The sequence below is a fragment of the Manis javanica genome, chromosome 4 (assembly GCF_040802235.1).
Source record: "Manis javanica isolate MJ-LG chromosome 4, MJ_LKY, whole genome shotgun sequence".
Lineage (NCBI taxonomy): Eukaryota > Metazoa > Chordata > Mammalia > Pholidota > Manidae > Manis > Manis javanica.
The window spans coordinates 83,188,464-83,201,311 of NC_133159.1; the positions used below are offsets into that span (position 1 = coordinate 83,188,464).

At 34.0% G+C, this 12,848-nt stretch overlaps 1 protein-coding gene across 4 annotated transcripts in view; it reads right to left on the reverse strand.

The window, feature by feature from the left end:
• DPYD (dihydropyrimidine dehydrogenase) overlaps positions 1-12,848 on the reverse strand; it is an 870,115-nt gene that overhangs the window by 430,860 nt on the left and 426,407 nt on the right. For all 4 annotated transcript variants that reach the window (XM_037024395.2, XM_037024389.2, XM_037024403.2 and 1 more), the window contains one exon: positions 9,838-10,053. In XM_037024395.2, the coding sequence (XP_036880290.2) occupies positions 9,838-10,053 (216 nt within the window). The remainder of the gene's footprint in view (positions 1-9,837; positions 10,054-12,848) is intronic.

Genomic DNA, 12,848 nt, shown 5'->3' on the forward strand with positions numbered 1-12,848 from the left:
GTGTATGAAGAGGCAGTTGGGCTGAATTTCTCTAAAAAACCAGTCACTGCCTTCAATATCTAATGACACTTAATTTCAGAAATAGTGGGTATTGAATAGAAAGCCCATTTCAAGTCATGTAAGAAAAAGGAGCATAAAGAGAACTGTAACAAAACTGAGTAAGTCTTGAAATACATTGCCGATATAGGTATGTCTTTAATAAAAAGTTGGCACTAAGGTAATCACTTGGATTTATATTTAGAGTTTTTTTAATGAAGGATAAAGAGTATTGCTCTGTAGTAATGACTAGAATTTTGTTAAAAATTAGTGAAGAAACTACAAAGACAAAGAGAGTACTATGAGCCATGTTAATTTCAACCAAGACTGTATCATCCAAACATACTCAGAGTATGAATACTTTTAACCAGTTAAATTTAAAACCTGCAAAAGAATTATGTGAGATAGGAGAAGGATAAAATCAGTTATTCAAACAGCAGGACTGTACTTTAAGGAAATTTCCATTAGTAATAACTTTGAGAATTTTCTATTAAACTTGACACCATTTGCTTAAAAAAGGGGAATGGGGGTGGAGTAAGAGGTATTTTCCATTACAAGTCAAATTTTCTACCAGCTAACCCAGATCAAAATTGTGCATGTCAATTTATATTATTAAAAAGTCTATTTGAGCTTCACCTTGTCCACTCTTCCAAAATGATTAACTAATTAATAAGTGTGAAATCACAGCCTGAAAAGGAAAAGAGGTGAAGACGTAATTATATTGGAAAATTGATTGATCTGTTTCATAGTCAACTAGCCCAAATTGTGAAATAAAAGTAAAAAAAAAAAAAAAAAATATATATATATATATATATATATATATATATATATATATATATATAGGGAGTAATTTAAATAATTTTAATAATGTACCTGGTAAAAATATTACTTTGACTACAATGAAAGGATTTATGCTTAATACTGGAAATATGTACATTAACTTATGTTTGGAAACATCATATCTAGGTATTCTATTGAACAAACTAAGCCTAGGATACATGGCCTGGTTCAAATACTGATTTGTTTAGCACTTTGGGAAGAGATTGGAAATATTTTTTTTTATTAGAATCTAACTTGCAAGATTTAGCTTCATTATTGGAACTATACACACAAATGGGTGGGTAAGTCTTTTCTTATTGAAGAGACCAGGGTTGTTTCATGGAAGAGCTTGCTGAAGAGTCTTAAGGTAAACATTTGGATGAAATCTCCCATAGTACTTCAGCCCTTTAAAGAACATGTGGATTTTAGCCCTTTATAAAAGCTCATGCTTTTAATTTGAGGATGAGTTAACTTCATCAATTTCAATAAAATAAATCTAAGTAACAAAGAACATAAGCAAATGAAAATCAAACTTTTACCACATTGAAATCATTTATAGTTTCAGCAGGTTAAGTCTCCCAGATGAGGTGCTACATTTAATATTTTTAAACAATTTTAACTCCTTAGTTAATACATGTGTATACATCAGGTGAACAATGCAACATAATACATAGAAATTAATTATGTACCAAATTTGAAGCTGGAACTCCATCAATGAAAATAATGCACTGGATTGCTGTGTATTTATTGTTTCATAGACATTCATGATAAGGTAAGAAACTCAATCATAATAAAGATCAGTTTGACAATATTTTTAGAAGAATTATAAGAGTAAATTGTGACCTTCTGTACTGTAATCCAAAGAGAATTAGCCAGGCTCTAAAATATTATTACACAACATATTTGCGAAATTTTCCTTTACAACTTCAATAATTCTTTCTAGGATTTACAGTCCTGACAATGTTACTCCTGAATTCTTGTCTAGTTGATAGGTGCCAGCAATTTGTGCAATGCAGGCAACTTCCTCTCAGTTAAAATAATGTGGATCGAAACAAGTTTCTTGAAATCCACATGGGAGAACAGACAATGTACATGGTAAAAAGTCTGCAAATCTTATTATGGAAAGGAAAACAGGACTTAGCAAGGAAAAAGAAAAGGCTTGTGGATAGGACATGAGAGCTGTCCCCAAGTAACAGAAGAGCTGTCATGTGGAATTGTGGTTCAAATTAGAATCCTATAATTATTCATTCATCTCACAAGTATGTATTGAATCCTTTCTCTCTGCCAGACATAGTTCTTGGCACTGGGCATATGGCAATGAGCAAGAAAGACAACATCTCTCTTCTTACAGAGTTTACTAGAAATGGCTAAAACAGAACAAATAAACAAGTAAACAAAGAATGATCAAGAGCATGGTAATTTCATATGGTGATAAGTGCAGTGAAGAAAAAAACAGCCAGGAAAATGTGGCACAGAGACACTAAGTTTTCAGTGGGCAGCAAACACTTCTCTAAGGAGATAATTTTTAATCTGAGAACTGAATGAGGAGCAAGAGCTGAATGTATAAAGATCTGAGGACCAAGCATTTCAGGCAGAGCAAACACTAGCAAAATTGCCCTAAGAGAGGGAGGATCCTGCTACATCAGAGACTAGAAAGAGAAGCAGTGTGGCTGGAGAAAATTAGCATAAAACCAAAATAGAAATAAAACTATGCATAAAACCAAAAGAGTAATAAAATTACAGGTGCTGCTCTGCTTGAAGCAGGGGATAGAAGGCAACCTTAGTGCACCTGTTGAGCTGAACATCAGGTCCCTGCAGAACACTGATGGCATCAAACTGTCTTCCTCTTAGACATAAAGTAATGAGGTCCTGGAAGGATCAATGAGGAAATATGATACAGAGGAAAAAGCCTGATTTGTATCAAATAGACTTTGCTTCAATCCCAGTATAGTGGAGTTAAGCCTTTGAATGGGAAGACCCATTTCCATGGCCCTAAGCTCTGGTGACCTGCTCTAACCATCTGAATAAGGCTAGAAATCATACTGTGCAACTTCTGAGCCTCAGCCTCACAATTTCCCCTCTTGGCTTTTTTAGAACACTGCCACCTTGTGAAAAAGCCCAGTGAAGTCTCTCTGAAGACAGACCACATGGAGATCAAGGCCTAGTCAGGCCAGGTGAGGACCCACACAAGGGAATGAAGCCAGCCACCAGGCAGTCTGTGAAATGAATGCAAATGCATGAGAGAACAGCTAACGCCAGTGGGGCACAGGCAAGCCGACCCAGCTGAGGCCTAACAAGATTGCCACACTACAGAATCAAGAGCAGGTTACTCACTGTCTTAAGCCACAGTATTGTAGGGTGGTTTGGTATGCAGTAAAAGATAAGTGAATCAGAAATTGTTATGTTTGCTTGGATAAAAAAAAATCTAAAGTAAGTGGCACTGTCTTTTGAATTGAGAGTTTGAGGCCTCTCTTGAAAAATAAAGAATAAGCTGTTAGGAAAGGCTAGAGGAATGGTGAATAAACTATTAGCGGAGACTTGAAATGCAGTGTGAAAACTGCTCTTGGAGACTGGGAAAAGAGAGGCCCGTATTATGTAGTGACAGAACAATTGGCAAGAAGATAGAAGATAGAAAATGTACATAATGCATTTGTGGATCTGATGAAATAAATCCTAGACAGAACACTGAACATGTCAGTTGAGTGCTTCTACCCAAGTATAATAGGTTACTTTAAGAGAGAAAAGTGCTAAATAAGGATATATTTAATTTGCAAAGTAAACTTAGAGCAAAAACCAAAAGGGCCCGGGACTTACTGTGTTGGAAAATAAAGCTGTTTTTATACTCTTTCTCCCCTAAAAGGAAAAATCTTCAAAGTAAGAAACTGCCTTAGGGTAAAAAGCCTATTAAGAGTGATGTTATATGATACTGTGTTAAGGTTTTAGAAAGATTTAAAGGGTCCTAGTAGATTCTTGCAGGTAGACAATATCAATTCTAAGAATTGTAAGGATATTGTCCACAGCAGGAAGACATATCCAAACTAGAAGTCTGTCTCAGAAAGAATTATGGGTATAGCTTTGGGATATAGAGTCAGCCCTTCATTGATTCAAAAATTCTTATAAGAGTTTTATGATGATATCTGTGAGCTAGGACTAAAAGGGACAATTCAAAATAAAGACAGGAATAAGGGTTCTTAATTTTTTATGAGCAGAAACAGACTGAAAAATCTACTCAACTGCCAAGAATGGCCATCATTGGCCATTTCTAAACAAAACAAAACTCAGAGGATAGATCAAGAGTCCAGAGGACAGAGCCAATAGCAGATAGGAACAATAGATTAGGGAACCACTACCAGGGAGCAGAACTGGATCCTAATCAAGAAACATCCCTCATCCCTGGAGTAAGAGGCCCTGAAAACATTTGCCCAACTGAATTTTAAAATTGCTATGGATAAGTGATTGCTATGTTCCTTCCATTTTTCCTGTTTCTGAATGAGAGTACCTACTGCAGTTCTCCTGACCATCTCATGTTTTTGTTAGGTATACAGAGGATAGACAACCTGTCTTTCTATTTCACAGTACCCTGGATAAAGTCAGCTGAACCTAGGTAGCCTCATTTGCATTTGAACCCAATACAGATCACAAAACCATAGATGCTGAGCCTAAAATCATGATTGGATAATATTTTGGGTGTCTTGGAAAAGGTGGATGCATTTCACATCTGGAAGGGTTGTAAATTACTGTGACCAAAGAGCAAGTTAGTACTCTTTGCAATGATAGCTGTGATCATCTTTCCATGCTGCATACATCCCCCTTTGTGATATTATTTTGGTGTTCTTCCCATCAATAAGCAGATAGTATTTATACACTTCTTAAATACAACATATATAGCATACCTTGTAACTTGCTTTAACTAAGAGAGCGTGGTGGAAGTGACAATATGTGACCTTTGAGTCTTTGTCACAACAGGTCTTTCTGCTTCCATTCTTGCCCTCTCAGAACACTGATACCTTGTGAATGAACAAGCCTAAGCTAGCCTCCTTGATGAGACACTATGAGGCAAGAGAAATTATAAGGAGATGGAGAGATGGGCTCAGCCATCTCAGTAATTACAACATCTTCAACTGAGGGTCTGAACGCACAGGAGAGGCCATCTTGCCAGAACTCAGGCATCCCTCCAATGGACCATGGTATGAATGAGCCCAGTAGACACCATGTGAAGCAGAAGAACTGCCCATATAAGCTCAACCAATTTTCCAATGTACAGGATTAAGAACAAATAAATAATTGTTTTGAGTCTTGGGCAATTTACTTAGCTTTCTCAGTCCATTATTTCATTGGAAAAAATGTACTAGCTTATCAGGTGTTGTAAAAATTCAATGAATAACTTATGAAAAATATTTCTCAGGATCTATACTTTCTAAGTCCTCAATACATGGCATTTGATAATGTGAAAATAATAATAATGACAACAACAGAAACACTTGTTCAAGATAGTGATTTAGAGGGAGCTTTGGAACAGACTTGAGTCTCCCAGGCCAAATTTCTTTTCCCTGGACAGTGCTGTCTCTCCATGCTTGTTAGTTTTTTTCTAAAGTATTTATTTACTTGAGAGAGAAAAATAAAAAACCCTACATTTTAAAATCAACAATTCCTTTATGTTAATAAGTTAGGCTAATTTATTCCATTATGTCTCTGAACTTATGAGAAGGCTGGATGGAATTTATGAGAAGGCTGGTTGACTTGGGGTCAATAAACTGTAGATACTTCTAAAATAGATCTTTCCATGGCTATAACAGACTGCATTGCCTTAAAAACTTAGCATATTCCTTGTCACTAAAAGCATTCAAAAGCAGGAAACATTTCTTTCATCACAGCTATTGATGCATCAGCTTAGATAGTTGTCCAAAAGATTTTTTATTTCCCTCCCTAAAACTGTGTAATATTTATTGTTTTCTCAAAAATGTCTGTATTTTAAAGGCTTATTCAACAGCCTGTCTTAAAACGCAATCCCTGAACTTAAAAATCCCACTGACATTTTCATTTTTAGACAAGTATAGATGCACTATAGAAAGGAACATAGGATATGAAAATTTTAAATTGACCTTTTCTCCTTTGATTGAGATCAATACTCAGAACAGTCCATTTTTTTTATGTGCTAACTGTCTGTTCATATGGCTAGGAAGAAAAAAAAAGGAATTCAATATGCTGTTGCCAAAAAAATCTATTTATTCACTTATTGATTCTTTTATCCAATGAATATTTATAAAACATTTATCAAGCCCTTCCTATACACTAAGCACTGTGTTATGTGATATAAGGTAGTATTTTATGGAAACCACTATGATCAATACTTTGAGTCCAATGAAAGAAGGTAGAACTTTAAATATTTCTCATTTTTTAGTTTTCACTATTTTATGTTGAAAGACTCATTGTATGTGTACCTATTTATCTAATCTGGTATTTATTGAAACAAAATGCATGCATTCAAGATTTTTTTACTAAAAGTCAATCACAAGTTTACTTTAATATTTATATGTAGCTTATAACTGAAGCAAACTTTTGCTTAGTTTGAATCTGATTTAGGATAGTAATAAACACTTCTGAGCTTATTTATCTGTGTATTGATAAAGATATATGCAACTTGCAGTTACATATTTGAAGTATATATTACATAGCTACCTTAGAAAACAAAAATTTATGATATAATTAACAAAAACAAAATCTTTTTATCTATTTCTTATCATAATGTGAACACAGGTCAGGAGGTTATTTTATGTGAAGTCTAAACAACTACTAATATTACCAGTTAAACAGAACATTTCTCTGATTTGTCATGCTAGTTTAGTTTTTTTTTAATTAATTTTATTTTGGTATCATTAATCTACAATTACATGAAGGACATTATGTTTACTAGGTTCCCCCCTTCACCAAGTCCCCCCCATGCTAGTTTAGTTTTAATTAAGCTTGACAGATTGATTTTTCTCCTACTCTTTTAAATAGAAACTTGTACTCAGTATAGATAAAGATAGAAAAAAATTATAATTATATTTAAATAACACTTTTATGACATGTAAAATATCATCTTTATAAAACAAACAGAATCTCAAGAAAAGCAAGGTATTCTGGAACATTGTAGGAAAGACTGATTTGGAAAGGAAGAATATAGTTAATAAAAGCCATCTTTGATGTTATTTAACACAAAATCAAACACAAATCTTTTTATATTTGACATTAAAAATCTGATCATTTGCCTCCCCAAAGAAAGCACATACAGCTTTTATACAGACAGCACAGTAAAGAATAATAATAATTCTGTTTACTGAGATATCAACTGGCATTTCACTGTAAGTCAATGGTCTATTGTTGCTACAGCATATTAGACCTCAATCTGGCATCTACAAATGTCAAGAATATAAAAAAATATATAGGATGAAAATCACAAACATGTTCCAAACTCCCCAAAAAAATTTTTTAAAAAGGGAAACGTAGTTCACCTAAACATATTTGCTGCAGAAATCAGTGCAATATTCAGCTGTCAATCTAGAAAAACAACGAGGGATCCACACTGTCAGTAGGACAGGATAATAAAATTTCCAGCAGATGTTCAGGCAGGGCTCTAATTTTTACTGAACTCCCTTGGTAAGCATTTAATTTCTTTATCATATGCAGGCTCGGCAAATTGTACTTCATCAAAGCTGTATTGTGAAATGTTAATATTTCACATAATAACAAAACTCCATAGAATAACCTTTGTCATATGAAGTGCATCCAAATTTCATATGTCAAGATTCCGAACTTTGATATATATGTATACATATAAACTAGATTCTTGAATTGGCATAATAAATTATAATAAGGGCTAATCTAAATAGGTATGCTATAATGTCACACAAATGTAGAGTACATATAACATTTTCATAGATGTCTTTGGTAAAGAGCTGTGGGAAAAACACATGTTTATATTACTGAATTGTATACATTTACCAATAAGAAAGTATAGGAGTTTATAAGGTAATTATATTTACATAATTATATTTTTTTATATTGTCCTTACTCACTAATTAGGGACAATATAAGAAAACCAAAAAAAAAAAAGTAAATCTCTATAAAGCAAACTGACTACTTTGCAAAATCACGTATGGGAAATAATCCAAGGTAGTATCATTATTTATGTCACTACAATTTGCACAAATACATTTAAATTGTCTTTGCACAAATATTGTATCCAAAATCAAAGTAAGTGCAATAGAGCTTTCTAAAAAACCCCATCATTATATTTTATGTGCCAAATTTAATTTGCATCTGTTTACAACTCTCCTTTTGAACCAGCATCACAGAGTTCTGAATTGAGAGATTAAATTCAAATTGGAGGTTTGGAAGGAAGTTAGCTTCCATATTTATATCTGTTGGTGATTCTGATAAATGCAACTGCTCCTAGGTTACTGAAAGAGACAGCATCACAAATCAGTGTATGTTACCAAGAGAGTCAAGACAGATGTCTCTGATTAATCAGAATTCAATTTTGAAAGCAAGAAAACAGCAAATTCAAAACAAATACTTTTTTTTTTTACAGTTCTTCACTTATACCTAACGAGCCACCTATTTCTATTTACACATAATATTTTCAAAATAGCATAACTACTGTAGTCATTAAATGGTATCAGAGACTCAGTTTTTCTCAGTGGATTAAACATTTGACTACAGCTTCTTAAAGGATGAATTGCAACAAAGACAACTATACTATCAATATACTACAAGGTTGTAACCAAGTGATTAATGGTATTCTAAAGCTAAATCCAGTATGTTCTGTTTATTTTTACACTTTGTTTAACCAAAATATTTCTAAATATTCAGCCAATTTATTTGAAAAAAAAAACCTACCTTTGGCTAAACATATTTAAGATTATATAATTTAAATAAATAAATACAAATATTAAAACATTTAATATTTTTTCATGCACTGATTTTCCTAATTTTTGAGAATTCTCCAGATTTTCTTAATCACAGTTACACGTAGGAGCATCTTGTAAAGCTATCAGAGTAGGACAGCAGTATTGTCTAAGCCATGCTAATGCCAGATATTGATCCTCACAAAAGGAGAAAGAAGGAGAGAATGTGCTTAATGGGGCATATTTGTTCTCTATTATTTTCTTTGCCTAAGGATAAGATTTATTTAAATAATGATATGCTTTTCTTAGTCACTAGATTCACACACTCTTATACATTAATTATTACTAACTACCAGCTAGTACTAAACACATCAATGGGTTTAGCATTTAAAATTTTATCAATAAAGGGTCTAAGAATGTTAATTCTGCTGCTCTTTTCTAATTCAAAACCACATAAGGATGCAACCCTTTATTGCATGAATCATCCTACTTTGAAAACATGGATTTATATGCTTTGTGTAAAGAATCAATCTCAACTTTAACATGTAGTTTATATTCTACCAATTATGTCTACTTACGGTTTGAGTATAAAATTATACCACCAAATTAAACTCAGGCATATGTGTTTTGGAAAAATGTTGTACTTAAAAAATTCAAGAAGAATCTTGCTTATTATTGGCACCAATGAGTAACATTGACTTTTTGACACAAAGCGGATTTTAGGATTACATGCAAACCAAATCCATTGCATCTCTAACTTTGAGTCAGGCATATGTCTTTACACACAACCAGAAATCAATTGATAATGCCCAAACAAGAATTCATGAGTTTGTGATTATGAAACAAATAGTCACTTTTGTAATATTTATATATTCAACGCTTCCTAGACAAAAAAAAAAAAGAGAAATATAAGCCCTCCACCTTCCATGAGACAGAAAGATTGGAAGAAAAGTAAAAACTAATTATTAATAATAGGTCTTGTCCAGTAGTTTAATAATTATTATTTATTGGTCAGAAAAATCTATTATAGTATGTATACCCTAATTAAGATACATGACAGACACTTAAACACAGCTTCAAAATATTTTCTTACCTTATCAAGAGAGAAAGTTTTGGTCAGGGCAAAACCCCATCCAGCTTCAAAAGCTCTTCGAATCATTGATGTACTGGTAGCTGGGGTTGCACTAGCAAGACCAAAAGGATTTGTGAACTTTAATCCGGCCATTTCCACACTAATGTCCACCAGATCAATAGGTGTGTAAAAGAGGGGTAGTTCAGGCTTGGCAGAAACTGAAACTCCATATTGTGACTGCAAAAAGAAACAGCCAATAATTATTCTTGTATCATATCTGAATTTTCCATATAATCTTTTACAAAAAATCACTTCCACACAGCATTTGAATTAGTATAGATTTCACTGGACTGTTTACGATGATGAAAACTGGCAAAATGGCTGTTAGCTGTGAACCAAATTCACATAACAACATCGTTTTCTAATTTAAAAGGCAGTATAGAGAGTATTAACCGAAATAAAATCAATTAAACAAACAAAAACTCCATTTAAAATACACAGAGATTCAAACACAAAAAGGAATAATTTCAGAATTTATCTCCCTGGCCCCATTTATCCCAGCCTTTTTGTACTTAATTTGTAGAAATGTCTTTAGTGCTCAGAGGGATGGGCAACAACAAGTCAGGAGGCCTACATTCAATTTCCAGAAATCTTACACCTGTTTATGAGATTTTAAGGGAGCCACCTAACATGTCCGTGTCATTTCTCCTCTACCGGTTTCAATATAGCAGCAGGAATGCTGGTTGTTTAATTTCCTGCCCATAGGGATATTGGAAAATGCAGGAGATCATAAGCCACAGGGAGACATCTAATTTGGAAAGTGGGTAATGCACTCCTGTGCATAAAGAGGGTTTCTTTACTCAGAACCCAACAGTTACCAAAGGAGGTAATGCTGAAATCTTCAACTGGCTCTCAAAACGCTGAAGTTATCTGCATTAAATGAACATTATAATAACACTACCTTGCATTAGTGGAAAGACTTAATGGAAACACTTATGCAAAGTACATGGCACACTGACATCTACTAGGTGCTCGCTAAATGTTGTCTCTTTCTGACGGGGTTGCTCATTAAGGATCTCATCAGGCCTTTGTTTGCAGTATGCCTTTGTTTCTGTCTCTCCTTCCTTTTCTCTCTGAAAGACAATTAATACTGGCAAATATAAAAAGGCTGGACTGGCAAATATAAAAAGGCTGGATTGTCTCAGCCAAAGTGGTTCCTGAGTGGATAGGACTAGCAAGAACTCCTGCCTCTTGTGAATCAGCACTCAAAAGGAAAAGAAAAGTTGTTTGAGCAGAACTTTAATTTTACAAGAGTGTGTCTTCTGTAGATAAAGATTACCATAACTTACATAGAAATTATTTCTGGAACTCCAGCATTTATAGTGCAAAGTAAAGTTCACTTAATATGTAAAAAAGCACCAAACTTTTCAATTGAAAGACTAATATGTCTCTGGTACCCGTAAAGAGATACATGATGACGTCTAGCCTCCAGCTATAGCAGGCATCTTCTGCCAAGAATGTTCTCTGTTTCAAGGCACATTTCTGAATACTGGTCAGGACTGTTGTGAATATACATTATTTCTCCTGTCTTCACGTGGGATTGCAGTGCTATTAAAAGGACTATTAGTAATAACAAAACCTATAATGTATAATGTAGGGAAGTGGGAATAATTTCGGGCATAATTTGAGGGGTGTATGCGTGTCTGTGTGAGCATTTACAGGGATGGGCACGGAAAAAAACACCTTTGATGAGATTTTCTTAGCTCTGTATAATCATAATGTAAATTAAATCAAGCAGATTTAGATTATACTAAGGAAGAATTTCCTGACACCTAGGGATGGTCTGGGAAAAATTTAGATGCACCTTCCAAATTTGAGGAATCTTAGAAACTTCAGGCAACTTTTATCTGATGCCGGTAGCAGAAATGCATGTGGTTCTGTATTCTTTATTAGGTGAGGCATGTGACACTACAAGTTTTTTTCTCTTTTTTACAGTTTTGCTACATGGCACTAGGCAAGAACCCAAGAGGCAGATACATGTGTGTAGTTCAACTTGCATTTCTCAATTGACGTAGTTTTAAATAAATAAATAAAGCATTGCTCCGAAATTCTTCAGAAGGTTGGTGCCTTAATACTTGGAAAAGAAATGATTTGGACAAACTTTGCAAAATTTTCCTTAAGCTTCAAAACAAAACTGTAACACAAATAAACCAAAGCAAACAACAAATAACACAAAATAAACACCCATATGTACACAAAACACCTTCAAATGGGAAGTACAGCTTCTTATAAAATACGTATTTTTTTTTTTGACAGAACAACCCCTGTACTTGCAGTAGCCTGTTTTTTTACCATACTGAGCATACAGGGTTCTTTTTTTTGTCTTTGTGGCTTTTTGCCCCAGTGTGGCTCTAGAGCAGCCCGTCCAGTCAGCGTGATGATGTGCTCATGCCCTAACATGCACTTCCTGTTCTGAAGTCAAAAAGCCTGTTCTTGGCACCCTTGCTCAAGGAATTTGCAGCTCTCACGACAAGGTGAAGTCCTCCCAAATCCTAATTGCAACTTCCAAACAGTTTTCCAAGAGGCTTCAAGACCTCTGCATATGGGTGCTTGCCATTAATTCAAACTCAGCTCTTTCAAAACGCACCTCATCATATTTTCTCCTAAATAATATGTTAATCAGATGTTCCATTTCAGACAATGCTATTTTTCCAGTCATTCAATAGTGTTACTAAATAACAGATGTAAGAATTAGCCTAGATGTTGATCAATGAGTCTTGGTTCCCCAGAGATATTACTGAACAGAAGATTTTTATACTGGCATCACAAATGATACAGAAAAAAAGAATGTATTGATATGAAAGAGTGGTTATCATCCTGTACTGAGTAAAAAAAAAAACAATGGGTCAACATTACACATAAATTCAAGCTTTCAGTTAAAAAATATATATATAGCTATATGTCTCTGTTTATCCATCTATCATAAAAGGTAAATATCAGTATGTTAACCAGTTATCTCAATTAGGATTAGA